Source organism: Erpetoichthys calabaricus, chromosome 3, assembly GCF_900747795.2.
Source record: "Erpetoichthys calabaricus chromosome 3, fErpCal1.3, whole genome shotgun sequence".
Classification (NCBI taxonomy): domain Eukaryota; kingdom Metazoa; phylum Chordata; class Cladistia; order Polypteriformes; family Polypteridae; genus Erpetoichthys; species Erpetoichthys calabaricus.
In genome coordinates, this window is record NC_041396.2 from 21,175,560 (window position 1) to 21,195,769 (window position 20,210).

A 20,210-nucleotide genomic window follows, 5' to 3' on the forward strand; every position below is an offset into this window, starting at 1 on the left:
TCCCCTTGTGTCAGTGTTTCCTTCTTAGAGAAATGTAAATTTCCAGCTCCAATCCCATTGTGGCCAAAGGGGATCCGGCTCTGTTAGATCCTTGAGCAAGGCACTTTACCTGAAAATTGTTCCAGGGGCTCTGTACAATGGCTGACCCTGCACTCAGACCCCACAAAGGTCAGGCAAAAGATAGCTTCCCCCCAGGGATTAACAGAGTATACTAAATCAAAAAATAAAAGCTGTATTTTTTTCAGTTGGTGTGTATGATGCTGTACTTGAATTTATATAACAACAACAACATTTATTTCTATAGCACATTTTCATACAAAAAGTAGCTCAAAGTGCTTTACATAATGAAGAAAAGAAAAATAAAAGACAAAATACAAAATTAAAATAAGACAACATTAGTTAACATAGAAAGGTGTAAGGTCCGATGGCCAGGGTGGACAGAAAAAACAAAAAAAAACTCCGGACGGCTGGAGAAAAAAATAAAATCTGTAGGGGTTCCAGGCCACAAGACCGCCCAGTCCCCTCTTGGCATTCTACCTAACATAAATGAAATAGTCCTCTTTGTAGTTAGGGTTCTCACGGAGTCACTTGATGCTGATGGTCATACAGACTTCTGGTTTTTAATCCATCCATCATTGTTGGAACATCACGGTGCGTCGGGTAGACACCGGAAAAGTAAACAGAAGAGAGAGTAGGGGTTAGTACAGATTTTGAATGAATAGTTATTATAATGAATTGGATATACAGAGTATCAGGATTAAATTACAGTGAAGTTATGAGAAGGCCATGTTAAAGTAATGTGTTTTCAGCAGGTTTTTAAAGTGCTCCACTGTATCAGCCTGGCGAATTCCTATTGGCAGGCTATTCCAGATTTTAGGTGCATAACAGCAGAAGGCCGCCTCACCACTTCTTTTAAGTTTTGCTCTTGGAATTCTAAGGAGACACTCAGTTGAGGATCTGAGGTTACGATTTGGAATATAAGGTGTCAGACATTCCGATATATAAGACGGGGCGAGATTATTTAAGGCTTTATAAACTATAAGCAGAATTTTTAAGTCAATTCTGAATGACACAGGTAACCAGTGTAGTGACATCAAAACTGGAGAAATGTGTTCGGATTTTCTTTTCCTGGTAAGGATTCTAGCAGCTGCATTCTGCACTAGTTGCAAACGATTTATGTCTTTTTTGGGTAGTCCTGAGAAGAGTGCGTTACAGTAATCTAGCCGACTGAAAGCAAACGCGTGAACTAATTTCTCAGCATCTTTTGATGATACAAGAGGTCTAACTTTTGCTATGTTTCTTAAGTGAAAAAATGCTGTCCTAGTGATCTGATTAATATGCGATTTAAAATTCAGGTTACAGTCAACGGTTACCCCTAAGCTTTTTACCTCCGTTTTGACTTTTAATCCTAATGCATTAAGTTTATTTCTAATAGCCTCATTGTATCCATTATTGCCAATCACTAAGATTTCGTTTTTCTCTTTATTTAATTTGAGAAAGTTACTATTCATCCATTCTGAGATACAGGTTAGACATTGTGTTAGTGAATCTAGATAATGGGGGTTATCAGGTGCTATTGATAAATACAGCTGTGTGTCATCAGCATAGCCGTGGTAGCTCACGTTATGTCCAGAGATAATCTGACCTAATGGAAGCATGTAGATTGAGAAGAGCAGCGGACCCAGGATAGAGCCTTGTGGAACACCATATAGGATATCATGTGTCTTTGAATTATAATTACCACAACTAACAAACTAGGGGGCTTTGCTCCCTGCTCGCTTTGCTCGCCAACCCTAGCCTGCGCTTTGCACCAGCCAATTCGTGTTTCTGTAGCTCGCGTGTGTGGATTTCACTTTCACCAAATAACAAAACTTTTAATTCTCGCGGTTACGCTTCTTCATTGTGAAGAAACACTACTTTTCCCCTGATGGCAACGCAAATTAGATAATCTACAAGTCTCCGACTTAAAGTTTAAAGCCAAGCAAAATCTACATAATTCTGTCACATCACCTATGTCCATATATCCGATCTCTTTTCGCTTTTACCTTTTGATCAATATCGCATTGAATTTTGATTCCGTGTTTGGAATTACATAGTGACGACGCAACGTATAACTGCCCGTGAGTGAATATCATTTCTTTCTCTCGACAAGAAATGTGTCTGACAATAGCATTCACACAAATGAGAAATGATTGAACCGTGTGCGTGGTTACGTGGGCAGGACTTTTTCAAATCTCTTTGCATAAGATCTTGTCTCGTGGGGATTGAAATTTTCTCTTGCGGGATTTCACTTTCACCAAACAACAAATCTTTTAATTCTCGCGGATAGGCCTCTTCATTTGGAAGAAACACTACTTTTTTTTTTCCCTGATGGCAACACGAATTAGATGATCTACAAGCCTCTGACTTAAAGTTTAAATCTGAACAATATATTCAATCTCTTTTCGCTGTTCTGTTATTTCACCGAGTAATAATTTCCATTTGTTTCTGTTCATGCTTACTATCCTTTTTATGAGACTTTTGAAATTTCATACTTCCATTATCTCTAACCTGCTCTGCATGTGTACCGCACCAACGTTTTTGAATTCTTTACGACGTTCTACTTTGTCATCTACTCTTCATGGCCATGGTTAAATCTCTTGGCACAAAGACTCGTCTCGCAGGACGTGAAAGTGTCTCTCTGAGAATATCATGTCTCGTCTCCTTCCAAGATTTTTTTTTTAATAGAGAGATAACCACAGGTGGGTGCTGTTTTGCAAAAACTTAACTTTACAGAGTTCTTAGGGTTTGGGCATATTAGTACATTTGATACAAATCCTTCCATTTATTTTCAGCTTTCTAAATTCTCAAATCTGGATTCTGGAGGTTATTTGGTACAAAACATAAATTAGACCCACTGATTAACAGACAAATTCTAAGGTTAAATTTAGTAACCCATGGGAGCAAACCATGTGTGTTGCAATCTTATGTTAAAACTATTTAAATTCATTTTTTTCTTTCCTCAAGCAACACTCAGTACCCCAAACAGATTTTAGAAATTTTTGAAAATTTATTAAAAGTCAAAAACTGAAATCTCACGTTGACACAAGTATTCAGACCGTTTCCTCAGTACTTCATTGAAGCTTCTTTGGTAGAAAATTATAGTATGGAGTCTTCCTGGGTCTGGTGTGACAAGCTTCACACAACTGGATTTGGAGATTTTCTGTCATTCTCCTCTGCAGAACCCCTCAAGCTCTGTCGGGTTGGTAGAAGACCATCAGTGGACAGCTGTTTTCAGGTCCATCAAGAGATGTTCAATTGGGCTCTGACTGAGCAACTCAAGGACATTCCTACAGTTATATCTAAGCCACTCCTATGTTGTCTTTGCTTTGTGCTTAGGGTTATTGTCCTATTGGAAGGTGAACCTTCAGCGCACACTCAGTCCCAGAACCCAGGGTAAAATTTTCATTAAGGATACCTGTGTACTTTTTTCCAGTCACTTTTCCCTCAGCCTTTTCTAATCTGTCAGTCGGCTGAGAGACAACACAGAATAATGCTGCAATGACCATTCATAACTATTGAATGGTGTCTGGATTCCTTCACACTTAACATTTATTCTTGGTTTCATCAGAACACAGAATCTTGTTTCTGCCAGTCTGAGAGTCCTTTAGTAGCCTTTTTGCAAACTCCAAGCAAGCAGGCTTCCATTTGTCTCTTACTGAGGAGAGGCATCTGTCTTGCCACTTTGACATAAAGGACAGCTCAGTGGAGCATTACCCATCTCCTCATGGGTACCCATCTCCAGGGTGACCATTGGGTTCTTGGTCACCCCTCTTACCATGGTCCTTGTCCCATAATTACACAATATGGTTGGGTGTCCAGCTCTAGAAAGAGTTTTGACTATTTCAAACTCTATCTATTTAAGAATTATGGAGGCCATTGTGACCTTGGAAACCTACAATGTTGAAGCAATTTTTTATATCCTTCCCCAGAAACAATCCTCTTTAAGTTCTGCAAGCAATTTCCTCAACCTCATGGCTTGTTATTTTCTCAACTGTGGGACCTTCTATATAGGGGTGAGTGCCTTTCATAATCAGGTCGAGCGAATTGAATTGACAGCAGGTGGACTCCAAACAAGATGTACGGACTTCTCAATGATGTTCAATAGATTGGGATGCACCTGAGCCAGATTTGTCATAGAAAACGGTCTGAATACTTGTGTCAATGTGATATTTCAGTTTTGTTTTAGTTTTAATAAATTCACAAAGATTTCTAAAATCCTGATTTCAGTTCTCGGATATTGAGTGTTATTTGATGTTGGAAAAAAATAATTAAAATGATTATAGCATAAGATTGCATAATAATAGTAAAATCTGAAAAAAGTCTAAATACTTTCTGAATCCAATGTAAATCTTATTTAAATTGTATTCTTAAATGTTAAAATTATTTCACATTTTACTGCAACACCCATTATTATTAATCACATTTTGTGATCCTTTCTGTTTATGGTGCATTGGATTTCTTACCCAGAGATAACTGGGAGGGTGTGTCACAACAGCATAAAGTTCAGGGCCATGGACTTCTTGATTATCCAAATTAAGGATAAAAATAAAAACAAATCCCTTTTATTGGTTTTGAACTTTTTGCTTTGACTTTTTGACTAAACTTTCTGGTTAGCATTTTGATTTCTAAAGATAGAGGATTGAAGATAAAGAGGAAGAAAATAGAATATCTGAGATTTAATGATGATCAGATTTCAGAAGTTCGCCTGCAGGGAGAGTTACTGAAAAGAATGGACATGTTTAAATATCTAGGATCAGTGGTAGTCCAAGAAGGAGAATTAGATGCAGTGGTAACCCATAGAGTGAAGTGTGGCTGGAAGATTTGGAAGAAGATATAAGGAGTATTGTGTGATTGAAGAACTAAGGCAAAAGCTAAAAGTAGAGTTTTTAAGACCAGCAATTATGTATGGAACTGAGATGTGGGCAGTAAAAGAAGAACAGGAGAAGTTGGATGTGGCAAAAATGCAAATGTTGAGATGGATGGGTGGAGTTACAGAAGAGAACAGAATAAGAGATGAGACAATCAGATGTACAACAAAAGGGGGAAAGATATCTAAGAAAGTACAGGAAAGTGGGTTGAAGTGGTATGCTCATGTGATGGGAAGGACCAATGAATATGTGGGTTAAAGAGGAATGGGAATGGACGTACAGGGGAAGAGAAAGTGAGGGAGGCCAAAGCAGAGGTGGATGGATAAAATAATAGAAGATCTGAAGGAAAAGGGTCTGACTGTGGAAGGGGTGCAGGGCCAAGTTGTATGGAGAAGGTTGATCAAGCATGTTGACCCCACATACAAGTAGGAAAAGATGAAAAGGATTTCTGAACACTCTGGGATTTTGCTTAAAGAGTATATGTTTAGTGGCTGGGATGGGAATCAGCACCTCCAAATCTGAGACCATGGTCCTCAGCCGGAAAAGGGTGGAGTGCCCTCCCAGGGTTGGGAGCGAGATCCTGCCCCAAGTGGAGGAGTTCAAGTATCTCGGGGTCTTATTCACGAGTGAGGGAAGAATGAAGCGTGAGATCGACAAGCGGATCGGTGCAGCGTCCGCAGTGATGAGGGCTCTGCATCGGTCTGTCATGGTGAAAAAGGAGCTGAGCCGTAAGGCAAAGCTCTCAATTTACCAGTCGATCTATGTTCCTACCCTCACCTATGGTCATGACCTCTGGGTAGTGACCGAAAGAACAAGAATACAAGCGGCTGAAATGAGTTTCCTCCGCAGGGTGTCTGGGCTTTCCCTTAAAGATAGGGTGAGAAGCTCAGTCATCTGGGAGGGACTCAGAGTAGAGCCGCTGCTCCTGCGCATCGAGAGGAGTCAGATGAGGTGGCTCGGGCATCTGATCTGGATGCCTCCCAAAGGAAGCCCCGGGGAAGACCCAGAACATGCTGGAGGGACTATGTCTCCCGGCTGGCCTGGGAACTCCTCGGGATTCTCCAGGAAGAGCTAGAAGAAGTGGGTGGGGAGAGGGAAGTCTGAGCATCTCTGCTCAAGTTGCTGCCCCCGCGACCCGATCTCGGATAAGCGGAAGAGGATGGATGGATGGATGGAGTATATGTTTAAATATATTCTAAATGATAATTTGACTTGCCATAGATTTAGGATTTAAGGCATATGGATTGTTTGGATTTTAAAGCCTAGAGAACTTACTGTTTGTACTTTATATTTTTGTATAGTCTGACATTTGTGGTTACATTTACTTTGTAAGTATTAATTTCCCAGAATTGGTTTGGAATAGACTACTTGTGTGGGATAATAACCTGCTCCTCTAACCATTTTTTAAAGTCATTCATTATACATTATATTAATGGGAGCTTTTTCTTGGTTGATTGGTATTTCTGACTCCTTCCTGTCACTTTGACCTTTGCTTTTTTGTGATGTTTTCTCTGTCCTGCCTTTTGGTAACATTCTCTTCAAAATTCAATTCAATTCTTTATTGTCATGTGTACAACTATAAGTACCATGTACAATGAAATGCTTGCTTGTATGTGCCCCGCAGACAGTGAACATAGACAAAAAACACACAATAAATAAATGAATATAAATAAGTAAATAAATAAAACCAGAATCCTAGGAATAAATAGAGACAGTGGCAGAAATATATGCGCAGGCAGCAGTGGAGGTGACACAAGGTTACTATTTGTTCATGAGTCTGATTGCTGTTGGGTAGAAACTGTTCCTGAACCTGGAGTTGCGCGTCCAAATGGACTTTAGTTGCTTCCCAGATAGGAGAAGGGTGAAAGTGACAGCACAGGGTGGCTGGGGTCCCGCCTGATACGGTTCACTTTCCTGAGACAGTGTGTAGTGTGGATGTTCCTGGATCACAGGGAGCTGTGTGCTCGTGATCTGCTGTGCTGTATTCACCACATGATGCAGAGCTCTGCAGTCCTGAACTGAGCAGTTGCTGTACCAGGACGTGATGCATCCTGTCAGGATGGATTCCACAGTACAACTGTAGAATCTGCACAGGGTTGCGGGGGACATCCAGGTCTCCTGAGGAAGTAGAGGCATTGTTGGGCTTTCTTGACTACTGCCGCAGTGTTACTTGCACATTTAGGGTTAAGGTCATCAGTGAGGGTGACTGCGCAGGAACCTAAAGCTGCTGACCTGCTCCACAGCTTCACCTCCGATGTAGATGGGGCTGTGCTCTGTTGCCTGTCTGTGGAAATCCACAATCATCTCCTTAGTTTGGCTAACGTTGAGGGTGAGGTTGTTGTCCTGACACCATTCTGCCAGGAGTCTGACCCCCTCCCTGTAGGCCATCTCATTGTCCTTGCTGATCAGACCTATTCCAGTGGGTATCCTTCAATAAGGACGCGCACAAAAAGGCGAGCTTCAAAAGGGCGACCTCAGTTGAGCGAATGTTTTAATATTCTTGCTTTCACCTTTTTATACGTTCAATCATTGCCTTTTATCTAATACATTTTCTGTAGTAATTTTGTTGCGTTTGTCTTTATTCGCCGCGCCCAATTGAGGTCGCCCTTTTGAAGCTCGCGTTTTTGTGCGTACCCTTATTGAATAGAACCGTTCAACTTTGAAACTCTTTGCCAGCTGGACAGTATTTTATACCAAATATCATAGTTGTCCATAAAAATATGAGATGAAAACGGGAGGTGTTGCTTTTATCATTAGGACCTTCATTTTCTCGTACACTGTTCATTTTAGATTCACAGAGCAGCAGTTACACCAGGGGTCCTCAATTATGGTTCTGGAGGTCCGCTGCATGTGCAAGTTTTGTTTTGTAATTAGAAGCCAGGTCGAACAGATAATTGAATGTGCTATTTAATTCTATGGCTTGTTAGTGTTTTCATTCTTCCATGACAACAACTGCGTATTTTTGTTTTCTGAGAACTTTATCCATATGTTGTGTGGTCCTTCCCTTCTCTCTCATTTATTTCAAAACATTTTATTAACACAGATTCTTCATGATGCACGTACACAGGTTTAAATGGAAGCGCATTAGCTGGACCTCATTATTAACTGATAGCTGGTTAAGAAGACAGGCAACAATTAAAATAAAAAAGCAGCAGATTAAAACTAAAATAGGCAATTAAGAGTTCTGGATTGTAACAATAAAGTTAACTAAAATTAAGCCCCAAAAATATTAATTTCTTAGTGCATAAATAAGAAACTGATTAAAGTGAAAACATGCAGCCACCTTCAGAAGGTACCTCTGAGTTCCACCAAGTGGATGATGGACTTCATCTTTTTCTCCCTCGTTGCTTCACTCCTTTCCATTAACATAATTTTTATTACTTTTCTTTCTGCAGTACATTCAAGATCCTTCTCCACTTTATGAAGAAATTCTGGACTCTGCATCTGTGAATAACAATGACATTGTGTATTCTTCTGTGGTTTTCCACTAGTGTAACTTGCGTTAATATTTTGCTACTGAGACACTACGGTGACCAACTTCTGTCCTGGAGGTCTTTACTGCAACAAGAGGCTACTTGAAGCTTTTGATTGAAATTATCATCAATTCAATTTGGTGCTTTCCTATTGTTTCTCACATCATGCACATATTTTTTTGTACACACAACCATCAGCCTATAAACAAATTGTGAAAGATAACAAAAGAAACAGAAAAAGGTTTGGGGTAGCCACCCATATACTTGGAACAAATGCAAAATAGAAAAAAAAGATCTTCACAGACTGAGCCCAAAACAGAACTGGCTTAATGGCAACAAGATGGCGATTTTATAGTCAGGGCGGAGGAAGTGATGTCACTGGGGCGGGAAGTGATGTATTTTTGGCCAGAACTGGAAGTGATGTTGACAGGCTCAGACGGGATTTCCCTCGGGTGATCTGCAGGAGAAAGAGAGAAAAGATTATTACACACTGCTGCCCCTTGGTCTGGCGTGGAATTGCCACCTTTTGAGCCATTTGGCTGCGTCCTATTCACATGTATATGATAACATGCACCTCAAAAAAGGCAATGAAGAAGAGGGCACTCAAATATTATAGAAGGACAGTACTTAGCTATTCTTTTAATACTAATTTAACATTTGAAATAAACAATTATTAAGGCCGCACATGAGCAGCAACAGTAGAGCAAGAGTGTTTGGTGTCAGAGATGTTTCCTTTAAATAACAGCTGAGATCCACACTGCAATGGATCCCATGGAAAAACAGTGTATTGAAAACAGGGATGAAACAAAGGAGAGGAGTCGGGGGGAAATTTTGCTTCTTGGTGCAGAAAGAACTGTCTGCAGATTCACATCAGCAAAACCGAGGAACTGCTTATTGACTTTCACCACACCAAAGAGCCTCTATGTCCAGTCACTATTCGGGGAGTGAATGTAGAGGTGGTCCATTCCTACAAGTACTTTGGCGGCCACACTACTGACAAGTTGGACTGGACTTGGAATACAGAGGAACTAGAGAAGGAAGGGCAGAGCAGACTCTTCTTCTTTAGGAGACTGAGCTCCTTTAATGTGGGAAGTGACATCCTTCATATCTTCTATACCTTTGTGATGGCCAGAGTGATTTTCAACACTGGTGTGCTGGGCTGGTAACACCACTTCAAGAGAAGCCCACCAAATCAACAAGCTAATTAAAAGGGTAAGGCTCAGTTGTGGCATGCACCATGGAGGTAGAAGAAGAGAGAATTAAAATTAAAAAATGTTGCACATCTCTCTGACACACCAACACTGAGGACTTTCAGCCAACAAATCATTCAACAGAAGTGTGTCACGAAACTCTGTGGGGGCTCCTTTATACTATCTATCTATTGTGAAAGGCGCTATATAGGCACCCAACCCAACACAGATTGGAAACAGAGGCACACGTAAAATTAAAACAACTATTTATTTTTCTTCACCTGTGTGTGCACGTCTTCCCTCTGTGTCCCACAGGCAGTACACAGTCCCAAGCACAGCACACACCAAAACACCAATAAAGATACAGAATATCCTCCACTCCTCCTAGGCAGCTTCGTCCTCCTTCTTGCCGACACCCAGCTGCACTTCTGGGTGTGGCAAAACTACTGCCCCGAAGGGCCCAGCAGCTCCCGCTGCAGCACCCCCTGGCGGTGCCTGCAGAACCCAAAAGGGCTGCACCAAACTCCAACTTCGATGAAGCCCTACGGGAGTCCGAATTACCACTACAACCCAGGGAGGCTGCCATCTAGCAGCCAGGGGGAGGTATTGGGTCTCCCATGCTGGCTCCCCCGGAGCATATGCTGCAGGGGCGTCCCGGCTGGGCATGGACCCCGGCTGTCTGCCACAGTATCTATCCATCTATCTGTGTATTATATAGTGCCTTTCATATCTATCTGGCCATCCAGATATTACATACAGTATGTCAGGCAGCCTGAGATCGTCTGTATCTATGTAGCCCAATTTTTTTATAATTAGGAATTCGTGGTCTGGAATGGAGGATTCTTTGACGTTCTGTGAGAGACATTTAGATGGCATTCCTGACCTGGAAATGGCCCTGGTATAAAAGGTAAAGCCATGGATGTTTCTAATTATGTTACCAAAACAAATCAAATGAAAGAGATATGGAGGCTGCCTTATATTTTTATTTCTGACCAGAATTCTAACAAACCATTTTTGAATAATTCTTTAACTTAACTTGTGATTATGGCACATTTTTAAAACTGTCCAGTTGTTGAGAGCTTTTTTGAACGCTTGCATTCTGTGTTGCATGATGAGCATAAATGTTACATCAGCTATTTATTAAAACTTTACAGATGGCTGTTCAGGAAGAAAATAAGGCAGCAGCGTTCATCGCAATACATCCTACTTAGGAAGTGTGTGAACCACGAGACGCAGTGGCGTTAGGGTGGTCAGGCAGTGTCTGGTTTGACTTCTCTGACCTTGTTAGGCAGAATGAAGCTTCATGCCCTGTAAGTCAGACTTCTGGATTAACATGAGGTGGTCTTGGCACAGTAGACTTCTCACTGCAGGTAGGTCTGCTAAAACTGGGCTGGTGTTCTTATGGGATTCGACTTGGCTTGAATGCTTCTTGATGATTTGTAACCAGTATGAGTGAATGTGCATATGGGTGTGAACAGAGAATCAACTTCCATCAGAGGTGGTTCCAGCTTTGTACCCTGTGCTGCTGGCAAATGCCATAGCTTTATAAATATTCGGTTCAGGAAATAGAAGAATAAATATTTTATTTGATCTCAGTGAGCTGTTATCAAGTATAAAGTCTCAGAACTAATACATTTACTCCACTATGCTTCCATCTGTGAGATACAATGCCGGTAGTTTGTTTCATTTTGCTTTCAGTTATTACCATCTTTATATTCTCTAGAATTTTGAGCAGACATTTTTTTATTAGGCAGTGAAGCTCCCAAGTAAGGTTGCTGGTTTAATCCTCATCTCTGTATCACTGTGAGACCCTAAGTAAGCCATCGAGTCTGCTTGGGCCCACAATGTAAAGAAATGCTTGTAAACATGGACTGGCACCTCATCTTGGGGTGGTTCATGTCTTGCACCTCATGCCAGGAAAGATCACTGCTTACATGAGCCTTAACAGTTGCAGAAAAGGGATGGATGAATATAAGTTCCTTTGGATAAACCCATGAGCTAAATAACACACGTAAGAAAATGTAAGAATGTAGTAATATGCTGATGTTGCTGGAAACTTCATTGTTTTCACGGTTGGAGCATCTTTACATGTTCTAGGTTGAAATTCGCTAATGCTTTTCAATGGGAGTGTTTGAAGTTTCCAGACTTTGTATAGTATGCTGTATTTGAGACATAGCAACAGAAATGGATCTTTCCTGACAAATTTCCTTGAATAATAGCTTGGGCACATTTCTATAAAATGGGTGCACAGGGAACTGAGTTGTTTCATGAGGACAGCCAGATGGACAGACAGACACGCCTAAAAAAAAAATCAGAATAACTTCCACAAAGGCTTACCATCATTAATCAAAGCAAAATGGATGCATTTTCTCTTTTCAGACAGGCGTGTTATTGATATTAATAAGATATTTGTTCTCTAATGTCATGGCTTGTATTATTAATTTCTGTTTTTATGTGGTTCTTGTAGCTTTCATTTGTATAAAGTTAGCTGAAGCAATGACTGTCAGAATAACAGAAGGAGAAAAACTACAAATTGTATGTGAATATGACTACAGGTATAAGTTACACAATAAATACTTCTGCCGATACCCGTGTAACAGTGACAATGACGTCCTTGTCCTGTCCAGTAAACCTGAAACCCTGGTGACCAGAGGCAGATTCCATCTGTTTGATTACTCCTCACACTGCAACATGAGAGTGACTGTGGACAACGTCCGACTCACAGATACTGACACATATAACTGTGGCATTGAAGTATCTCTCGGGTGGGACAGATTCACTGAAATATTCATTAAAGTTGAAAAAGGTAAGTGAGAGGTCATTCTTTTCCATATGCTGGATGCATATGGTTGTGGAATATTACGTTGAATGGATTAATTTAGGTCAACATGTGGAGTTTAATAAAATAACCAAAGACAGTCAGAGTGTTGGGGCACCTGTAGGTGAACCCTGTGTAACTGAAAATTATTTAAATCCAAAGGAAGTGTGTGAAAATGCAAAATCAAGTCTTCTCAGACAGGAGTCTTATTCTGACTGCAGAAGATGGTGGGTCATATGACAGCTGGACAGGAAGAGGCGGGTCGAGGTGAATGGACATCAGAGGTGATGTTGATAGAGGAGACCTGTCAATCTTCTGGTCAGCAGAGGGCAGAAAAGAGTTAGCATTATCACACAGCACCACCCTCTGGATTGGTGGAGAATTACCTTCACCTGAGCCCTTAAACTGTCTCTTATGCTCACATGCATGACAGGAGATACATTAAAATGTAAGGAATTCTGTTATGAGATATGGAAAACCAGGGTTAAGTCAACAAAAGCAACTGATAGCATGCTAAAGCCAGGCGTTGTCTACTGAACGCCTACCTCCTTTAATTACTAATGTCCACACTCGCATGTAAGAAGAGTGAAATATGAGAAAAGGTTTGAAAAGTTCCAGCCAAACCCAGCTCACCAATCACTATTCATATAAATCTATTTGAAAAATGCATAAAGTTGATGGCCCCTACAACCCTTGTAACATGTATCCATAGTTTTCTTTATAAATCAGGGGGTCTCAAACTCAGTTCAAGGAACCCCCTGTGGCTGCCGGTTTTTGCTCCAACCAGCTGTTGTTTTTTAATTGGAATTCTGCGTTAATTAGGTGAACTGTTATTTCCCAGATTCTGTGTTCTGGTAACAATTTAGAAATGATGAAACTAAGTTTGGCATATATATATATATATATATATATATATATATATATATATATATATATATATATATATATATATATATACATATATATATATAGTGGCAGATGGCCAGGACCCATGCCTGGCCAGGACGCCCCTTTGGCACTGGATCTGGGGGAGAAGCCATGGGATGCACATTACGTCCCCTGGAACACTTGGTGGCAGCCCCCCTGGGTTGCTTTGGGCCACAATTATGTTACACTGGAGCTCATCCTTGTCGGGCTCCATGGCCACTGCCAGGGGGAGCTGCAAGGACTTAACAAGCCCATTTGGGCTGTGATGGGTGGGCTATAAGAGGAGCCTGCAGCCACTACTCAAGGCGCCAGAGTCGGGAGGAGGAGGACGAAGCTGCCTGGGAGGAGAAGTGGATGAAGAAGCGTGTGTTTTTGGGTGTTTTCTGTTGGTGTTTTGGGACTGTGTAGGGCCTGTGGGACACAGGGAAGACGTGCCCCACGGCTGAAGAAAACAAAATTAAAATCTTTTGTTCACTTTTACCTGTGCCGATATAACGCCTTTGCCACAATATTAAAATATATTAAGCAGTTATATGGGAATAAGTATTTTTTTCTTTTTAACAATATTGTCATCTTGATTTCCATTCTACTTTTCCAGGTGTTCTAATTGTTTAGTTAATCTATTATTTACTAATTAGCTGGGCTGATGCTAAAGTAATCGCAGCCTTTCATGATTCAGTGTTGTTTGCCTGGGTGTCTGCTCTGCTCATTTTTAATTGTCATTGTTAAGATACAACGAAGGGCATAAACTGCACAGAGAAAGGGCAAAATATAACTAAATCAACAGAGGAGTTCAGCGTTTCAATCAACAGCAAAAACAGAAATATTTCTAAATGTCTTATAAATGTAAAAATCATGCTGCTGTGCTTTTCAGAATGTTAAATAAAAGAAGAGAAAAAAATACCAGCTAAATAAAAGATCAGTGTTATCAGTTGTTGTCACTGAATGTGAATCTGGCTGGAACAAAAAACCTGAAGCCACAGTGGGCCCCCAGGACCGAGACTGAGAGCCCCTAATGTTAGGGCAAAATATTTCTTTAACTAATCTTCACCAGTACACGGTTACAGACAAACATTCACAGTTCATGGTTTACGATTCACAGTTCTTCTTTGAGTTCTCCTTTTAACGTTGGCATCTACCACACAAATTCTTATCATGTTATTAACCGCTCTTATGTAGCTGTCATGACAGATGGGCAGTTTCATTAGAATGTTATGTGACTGGCTAGAAGAGTGTCAGAAATCTTTTGTTCGCCTTTTTTAGTGCCAGTTCAGAACTCATTACACTAAGACTTGAGAATGATTTCCAAAGTTCATGGTGTTAAACTAAGTCTGAAGTAGAAAAACAAAGGTAAGTTAAAATCAGAACCTGATGCTAATTCTATTGAACTTATGCACAAATCTCCCACAAAGCCTATTTTATTTACATGCAGTTCAGACAATACTTTAACTGTATGGACTTTTCCTATATGGCATGACTGGCGTAACGGCACGCACCTCTTGGTACTTGCATCACATGCCTAGCAACCTGTGGTATTGCCATAGAGAGATGAAAACTTAACTTTTTTAAGTATCTGCTTTTCAAGGGGATGTGAACAGAAAAGAACGAATGGCAGTTACCTCTCATATATAGCAGACAAGGAACCAGGACGACGCTTTCGCTAGCATTTCAGTGGTGCTACACTGGTAGTCTACATCAGCGGTTCCCAAACTGTGGTACGGTACGCGGAGCCTTTTCAGGTGGTACGCATCGCGGTCCCTGTAATTTAATTTATCTGTGCAAAACCCTTTATGACAAGCTGTTATGAGCAAAAACCAATGAAACTGTTTAAATACAATAATACGTGGAATCCCAAATTTAGTGTGGTGTGAAATTTCATCATTTGAATAAATAAAACCTATTATTCGAATCAGTATTTAGTTAATTTAACGCTACCATAATTCCGTTTCGCGGAAGTCAACTTCTACTTCTTCACTGTTTGAGCTTTTGGTCACTAGATGAAAGCACAACGCCGACACTATTTAGTCTTCAGTAACTCTGCCTCACAGAAACCGCTCGCGTTTGTTGTTATATGTGCACTGCCGCTGTATTGCATCGTAGTCACTAGATCTAAGCACAAAGCCAATACCATTTCGTCTTCGGTAACTGCGCCACATACAGGCCAAAGGCAGGATTTAGTTTTGGGGCGGAATTTATCAATTTATTTACATGCATAAATTTTTTCATTAATTTTATGCATACTTTCTTCCAATTCTTTAACTTTTATTCAGATTTCGGGGCAGTTGTAGTCAGTGTCGTGAATTTGGTGTATATTACCCAATTAAGAATTAATCATTCATTGCAGTACTTGCTTTTTAACTTTTTTTGTTAAAAATTCTGGTGGTACACAAAGCAACTCAATTAACCTCATGTGGTACTTGACATCCAAAAGTTTGGGAACCCCTGGTCTTCATGTCTCCATTCGCAGCCTGGTTCTTAGCCAAAGGCTCCTCGCCACCCTCCTCTAAAGGAAAAGAATGTAAAAAGGGATCCTGGAAGTTACTTCTAAGAGTAGTATTAGAAGGAAAGGTATTAACTTACCTTTGATATGGAGTTTAAGTGCTTGAGCTTTGTTCCCGTGCATGTGTGTGTGCCCGCGAGGTAACAGAAGCCATGAAGAGGCAGATGCAATGTGACATAAAAACGTGCGATTGGTTAGAGGGTGACGCAGTGCTGTATGATTGGTCGGCAAAACAGCACCAAGTATAAAAGGCGCTTGCTTCTTATAGCAGTCATCTTTTGACTAAGTCATGCTGGTGAGTGATTGTTTGGTCTGTTTAAAAAGTACATCAAGAGTAGTAGCTTGTGTCTTATTTTGTATATACTGTTATTTTGTTTTTGTACATATAGATACTGTATAAACAGTGTCATTTCAGGTGGAGATACTTATATGAATTGGGTCTATGGTGCACTTTTTGTCTTTTTGCATATACACTGATTTTTCTCTTTTTAGCGTATTATTGGACTGACTGTGTTTTTTTGTGTAGCATCTTCCTTTCTGCATTTTTATTTGGGAAGACTGCCAATTTTTTGTGTATATATATATATATATATATATATATATATATATATATATATATATACAGTATACAGTTAGGTCCATAAATATTTGGACAGAGACAACTTTTTTCTAATTTTGGTTCTGTACATTACCACAATGAATTTTAAATGAAACAACTCAGATGCAGTTGAAGTGCAGACTTTCAGCTTTAACTCAGTGGGGTGAATAAAACGATTGCATAAAAATGTGAGGCGACTAAAGCATTTTTTGAACACAATCCCTTCATTTCAGGGGCTCAAAAGTAATTGGACAAATTAAATAACTGGAAATAAAATGTTCATTTCTAATTATTTGGTTGAAAACCCTTTGCTGGCAATGACAGCCTGAAGTCTTGAACTCGTGGACATCACCAGATGTTGGGTTTCCTCCTTTTTAATGCTCTGCCAGGCCTTTACTGCAGCGGCTTTCAGTTGCTGTTTGTTTGTGGGCCTTTCTGTCTGAAGTTTAGTCTTCAACAAATTAAATGCCTGCTCAGTTGGGTTACGATCAGGTGACTGACTTGGCCATTCAAGAATTGTCCACTTCTTTGCTTTAATAAACTCCTGGGTTGCTTTGGCTGTATGTTTTGTGTCATTGTCCATCTGTATCATGAAACGCCGCCCAATCAGTTTGACTGCATTTATCTGGATTTGAGCAGACAGTATGTCTCTGAACACCTCAGAATTCATTCGGCTGCTTCTGTCCTGTGTCACATCATCCATAAACACTAGTGTCCCAGTGCCACTGGCAGCCATGCACGCCCAAGCCATCACACTGCCTCCACTGTGTTTTACAGATGATGTGCTATGCTTTGGATAATGAGCTGTTCCACAACTTCTCCATACTTTTTTCTTGCCATCATTCTGGTAGAGGTTGATCTTGGTTTCATCTGTCCAAAGAATGTTTTTCCTGAACTGTGCTGGCTTTTTTAGATGTTCTTTAGCAAAGTCCAATCTAGCCTTTCTATTCTTGAGGCTTATGTGTGGCTTGCACCTTGCAGTGCACCCTCTGTATTTACTTTCATGCAGTCTTCTCTTTATGGTAGACTTGGATATCAATACGTCTATCCCCTGGAGAGTGTTGTTCACTTGGTTGGCTGTTGTGAAGGGGTTTCTCTTCACCATGGAAATGATTCTGTGATCATCCACCACTGTTGTCTTCCATGGATGTCCAGGTCTTTTTGCTTTGCTGTGTTCACCAGTGCTTGCTTTCTTTTTCAGGATGTTTTTACAATAAGCTTGTGTGTGGGGGAAAAGGATTCTCTTCCTTCTTCGCTGCTTTTAAACATTTGCTTTGGTTGGTTGCTCTCCTCTCTTTCTCTTGGATGGGATTAACTTTTGCTTAGTTAAGTTTGATTTGGTTGTATGCAATGTTATTCACTTCTAATTGAACAATAAAACATTTAAAAAATATTCAAAGCAAAAAAACATATTAATAAACAAGACAGTATTCACTAATAAATATAACAAAACATAGTAACAGAATTAAATTAAAAAAAAGCCTATGCTCGCTGCAGTCTCAGCTTTCTGCTCTTAGCTGACAGGAGTGAAACCACAAATGGTCTTCTACTGTTGTAGCCTATCTGTCTCAAAGTGTGATGTGATGTGTTGTGCATCCCGAGATGCTTTTTTGCTCTCCACAGTTGTACAGAGTGGTAATCTGAGTTACTGCAGCCTTTCAGACAGACCATTCTCTTCTGACCTTTCTCATCATCCAGGCGTTTCCATCCACGGTACTGCATACAAAGGATGTTTTTGGTTTGTAAACTTATGAGAGTGTTGCTTGTGAAAATTCTGGGAGATTCATCAGAAATCTCAAACCAGTTTATCTGCCACCAGCAATCTTGCCACTGTTAAAATCACTGAGGTCACATTAACTGAGGCTCCTGACTTGCATCTGCATGATGTTAGGCATTGCACTGCTGCCACATGATCGCATGACTAGATACGTGCAGGTGTACAGGTGGTCCTAATACTTTGCCTAGTGAGATTATATAAGATATAATGAAGTCATTTCTTTTTGCCACACAGTTCAAACGCTGAGCAAACTTCAATAAGCACATCCAATGAGCAGATTTCATGAGCTTCCTATTTTTATGACAATGGGATATCTAACTATAACATTTACTAAAAAAAAAGGGAAATGTGCAAAATTAAATACAGTAAATGTGCAAGCAATAAATACATTTAAACAGTTTCCCTTTTTCTCCAGAGTGCAATGTTGCAACAACTTAAATGAAGAATTACAGCATATTTTACTGACAGATTAAGAATAAACAAGTCAAGAAAAGAAATTAACTAAAAAGCAAAGCAACATCTATGCCTACACTCAAGTGAAGTGCACGCTCTATTATTTTCTCAATCTTTTACTGTAGCTGGTGCATGCCACTCCTTTTCAAATTGCTTTTTTTTGTGAGTGAATGAAGATGAGGATGCTATCACTTCCTCGGGGGGATACTTATTTTTTGTTTGTATAATTTACCTTGCACCAAACTTTTGCTCATGGCTGAGCACACAGAGCATCACACCGAACCCCTGCTGCTGAAGAACATCCCAATAGCATAATGCTGTCACCAATATGCTTCATCTTTGAAGTGAGCGATGCTTGGTTTCCTCCAGACAATCATGGTTTCGTTTTTATCAGACCAGAAGAATCTTGTTTCTCATTGTCTGAGAACCCTTTTTAGTGTCCTTTTTGCTAACTCTAAGTAGAATTTCATGTGTTTTCATTTTAATTTAAGTTTGTTTTTTTTTTTACTGAGGAGAAGCTTTTCTCTGACCGTTGAGAGGTTGAGAAGCCATGACTTCAAAACTTCTTGGACCAGAATGTTTGGTGCCTTTTTCAGTGAAGTGGTAACAGACAGCCGGAGGTGAGCGGAAGAAGCAGCAGCCCAGCACTGACAAGGATCATGAAGCAAACAGAAATAGTGCAGTCCAATGCATGAAGAATCTTCCACTTGATCCCCAAGTATCAACAAAGCAACAACTCCACACAACATCGGACATCATCCATAAAGACTTGGTACCATAAAACTATTTTTCTGTGCCAAGATAAATGAGAACTCTAAATTCCAGTAAACAGTCAGCCTACATGTTATATGTTTGTCTAGTCTGTCTGCCTCCTGTCTAATGTGTTGTGATAAAGATTAGACAAGGACATCATAAAGATTTGGGGCAGCCACCCATATATTATTTTCCCAGCTGCAAAAGTGGAGTTTTTTTAGAAGCACGATGTCCATAGAACAGAGTCCAAAACAGAACTGACTACAGAAGACAAAGAAGGAGGCTTTAAAGGCCCATAAAAGAAGTGATGTCATCAAAAGGGCCGGAATCGGAAGTGATGTATTCTGGTCCGGAAGTGACACCAGCAAAGGGGCCAGCACGGGAAATGATGTCTTCTCGTACGGAAGTGACGTCAGCAAAGGGGTCAGCATGGGAAGTGATGTCTTCTGGTACGGAAGTGACGTCAGCAAAGGGGCCAGCACAGGAAGTGATGTCTTCTGGTACGGAAGTGACGTCAGCAAAGGGGCCAGCACGGGAAGTGATGTCTTCTGGTACGGAAGTGACGTCAGCAAAGGGGTCAGCACGGGAAGTGATGTCTTCTGGTACGGAAGTGACGTCAGCAAAGGGGCCAGCACGGGAAGTGATGTCTTCTGGTACGGAAGTGACATCAGCAAAGGGGCCAGCACGGGAAGTGATGTCTTCTGGTACGGAAGTGACGTCAGCAAAGGGGCCAGCATGGGAAATGATGTCTTCTCGTACGGAAGTGATATCAGCAAAGGGGTCAGCACGGGAAGTGATGTCTTCTGGTACG

At 40.5% G+C, this 20,210-nt stretch overlaps 1 protein-coding gene across 1 annotated transcript in view; it reads left to right on the forward strand.

The window, feature by feature from the left end:
* The window catches only part of LOC114647665 (CMRF35-like molecule 6), a 35,631-nt gene extending 27,230 nt beyond the window's left edge, over window positions 1-8,401 (forward strand). The window contains exon 7 of the mRNA XM_051924310.1: window positions 8,306-8,401. Within this exon, the coding sequence (XP_051780270.1) occupies window positions 8,306-8,401 (96 nt within the window). The remainder of the gene's footprint in view (window positions 1-8,305) is intronic.
* The last annotated feature ends 11,809 nt before the right edge of the window (window positions 8,402-20,210 follow it).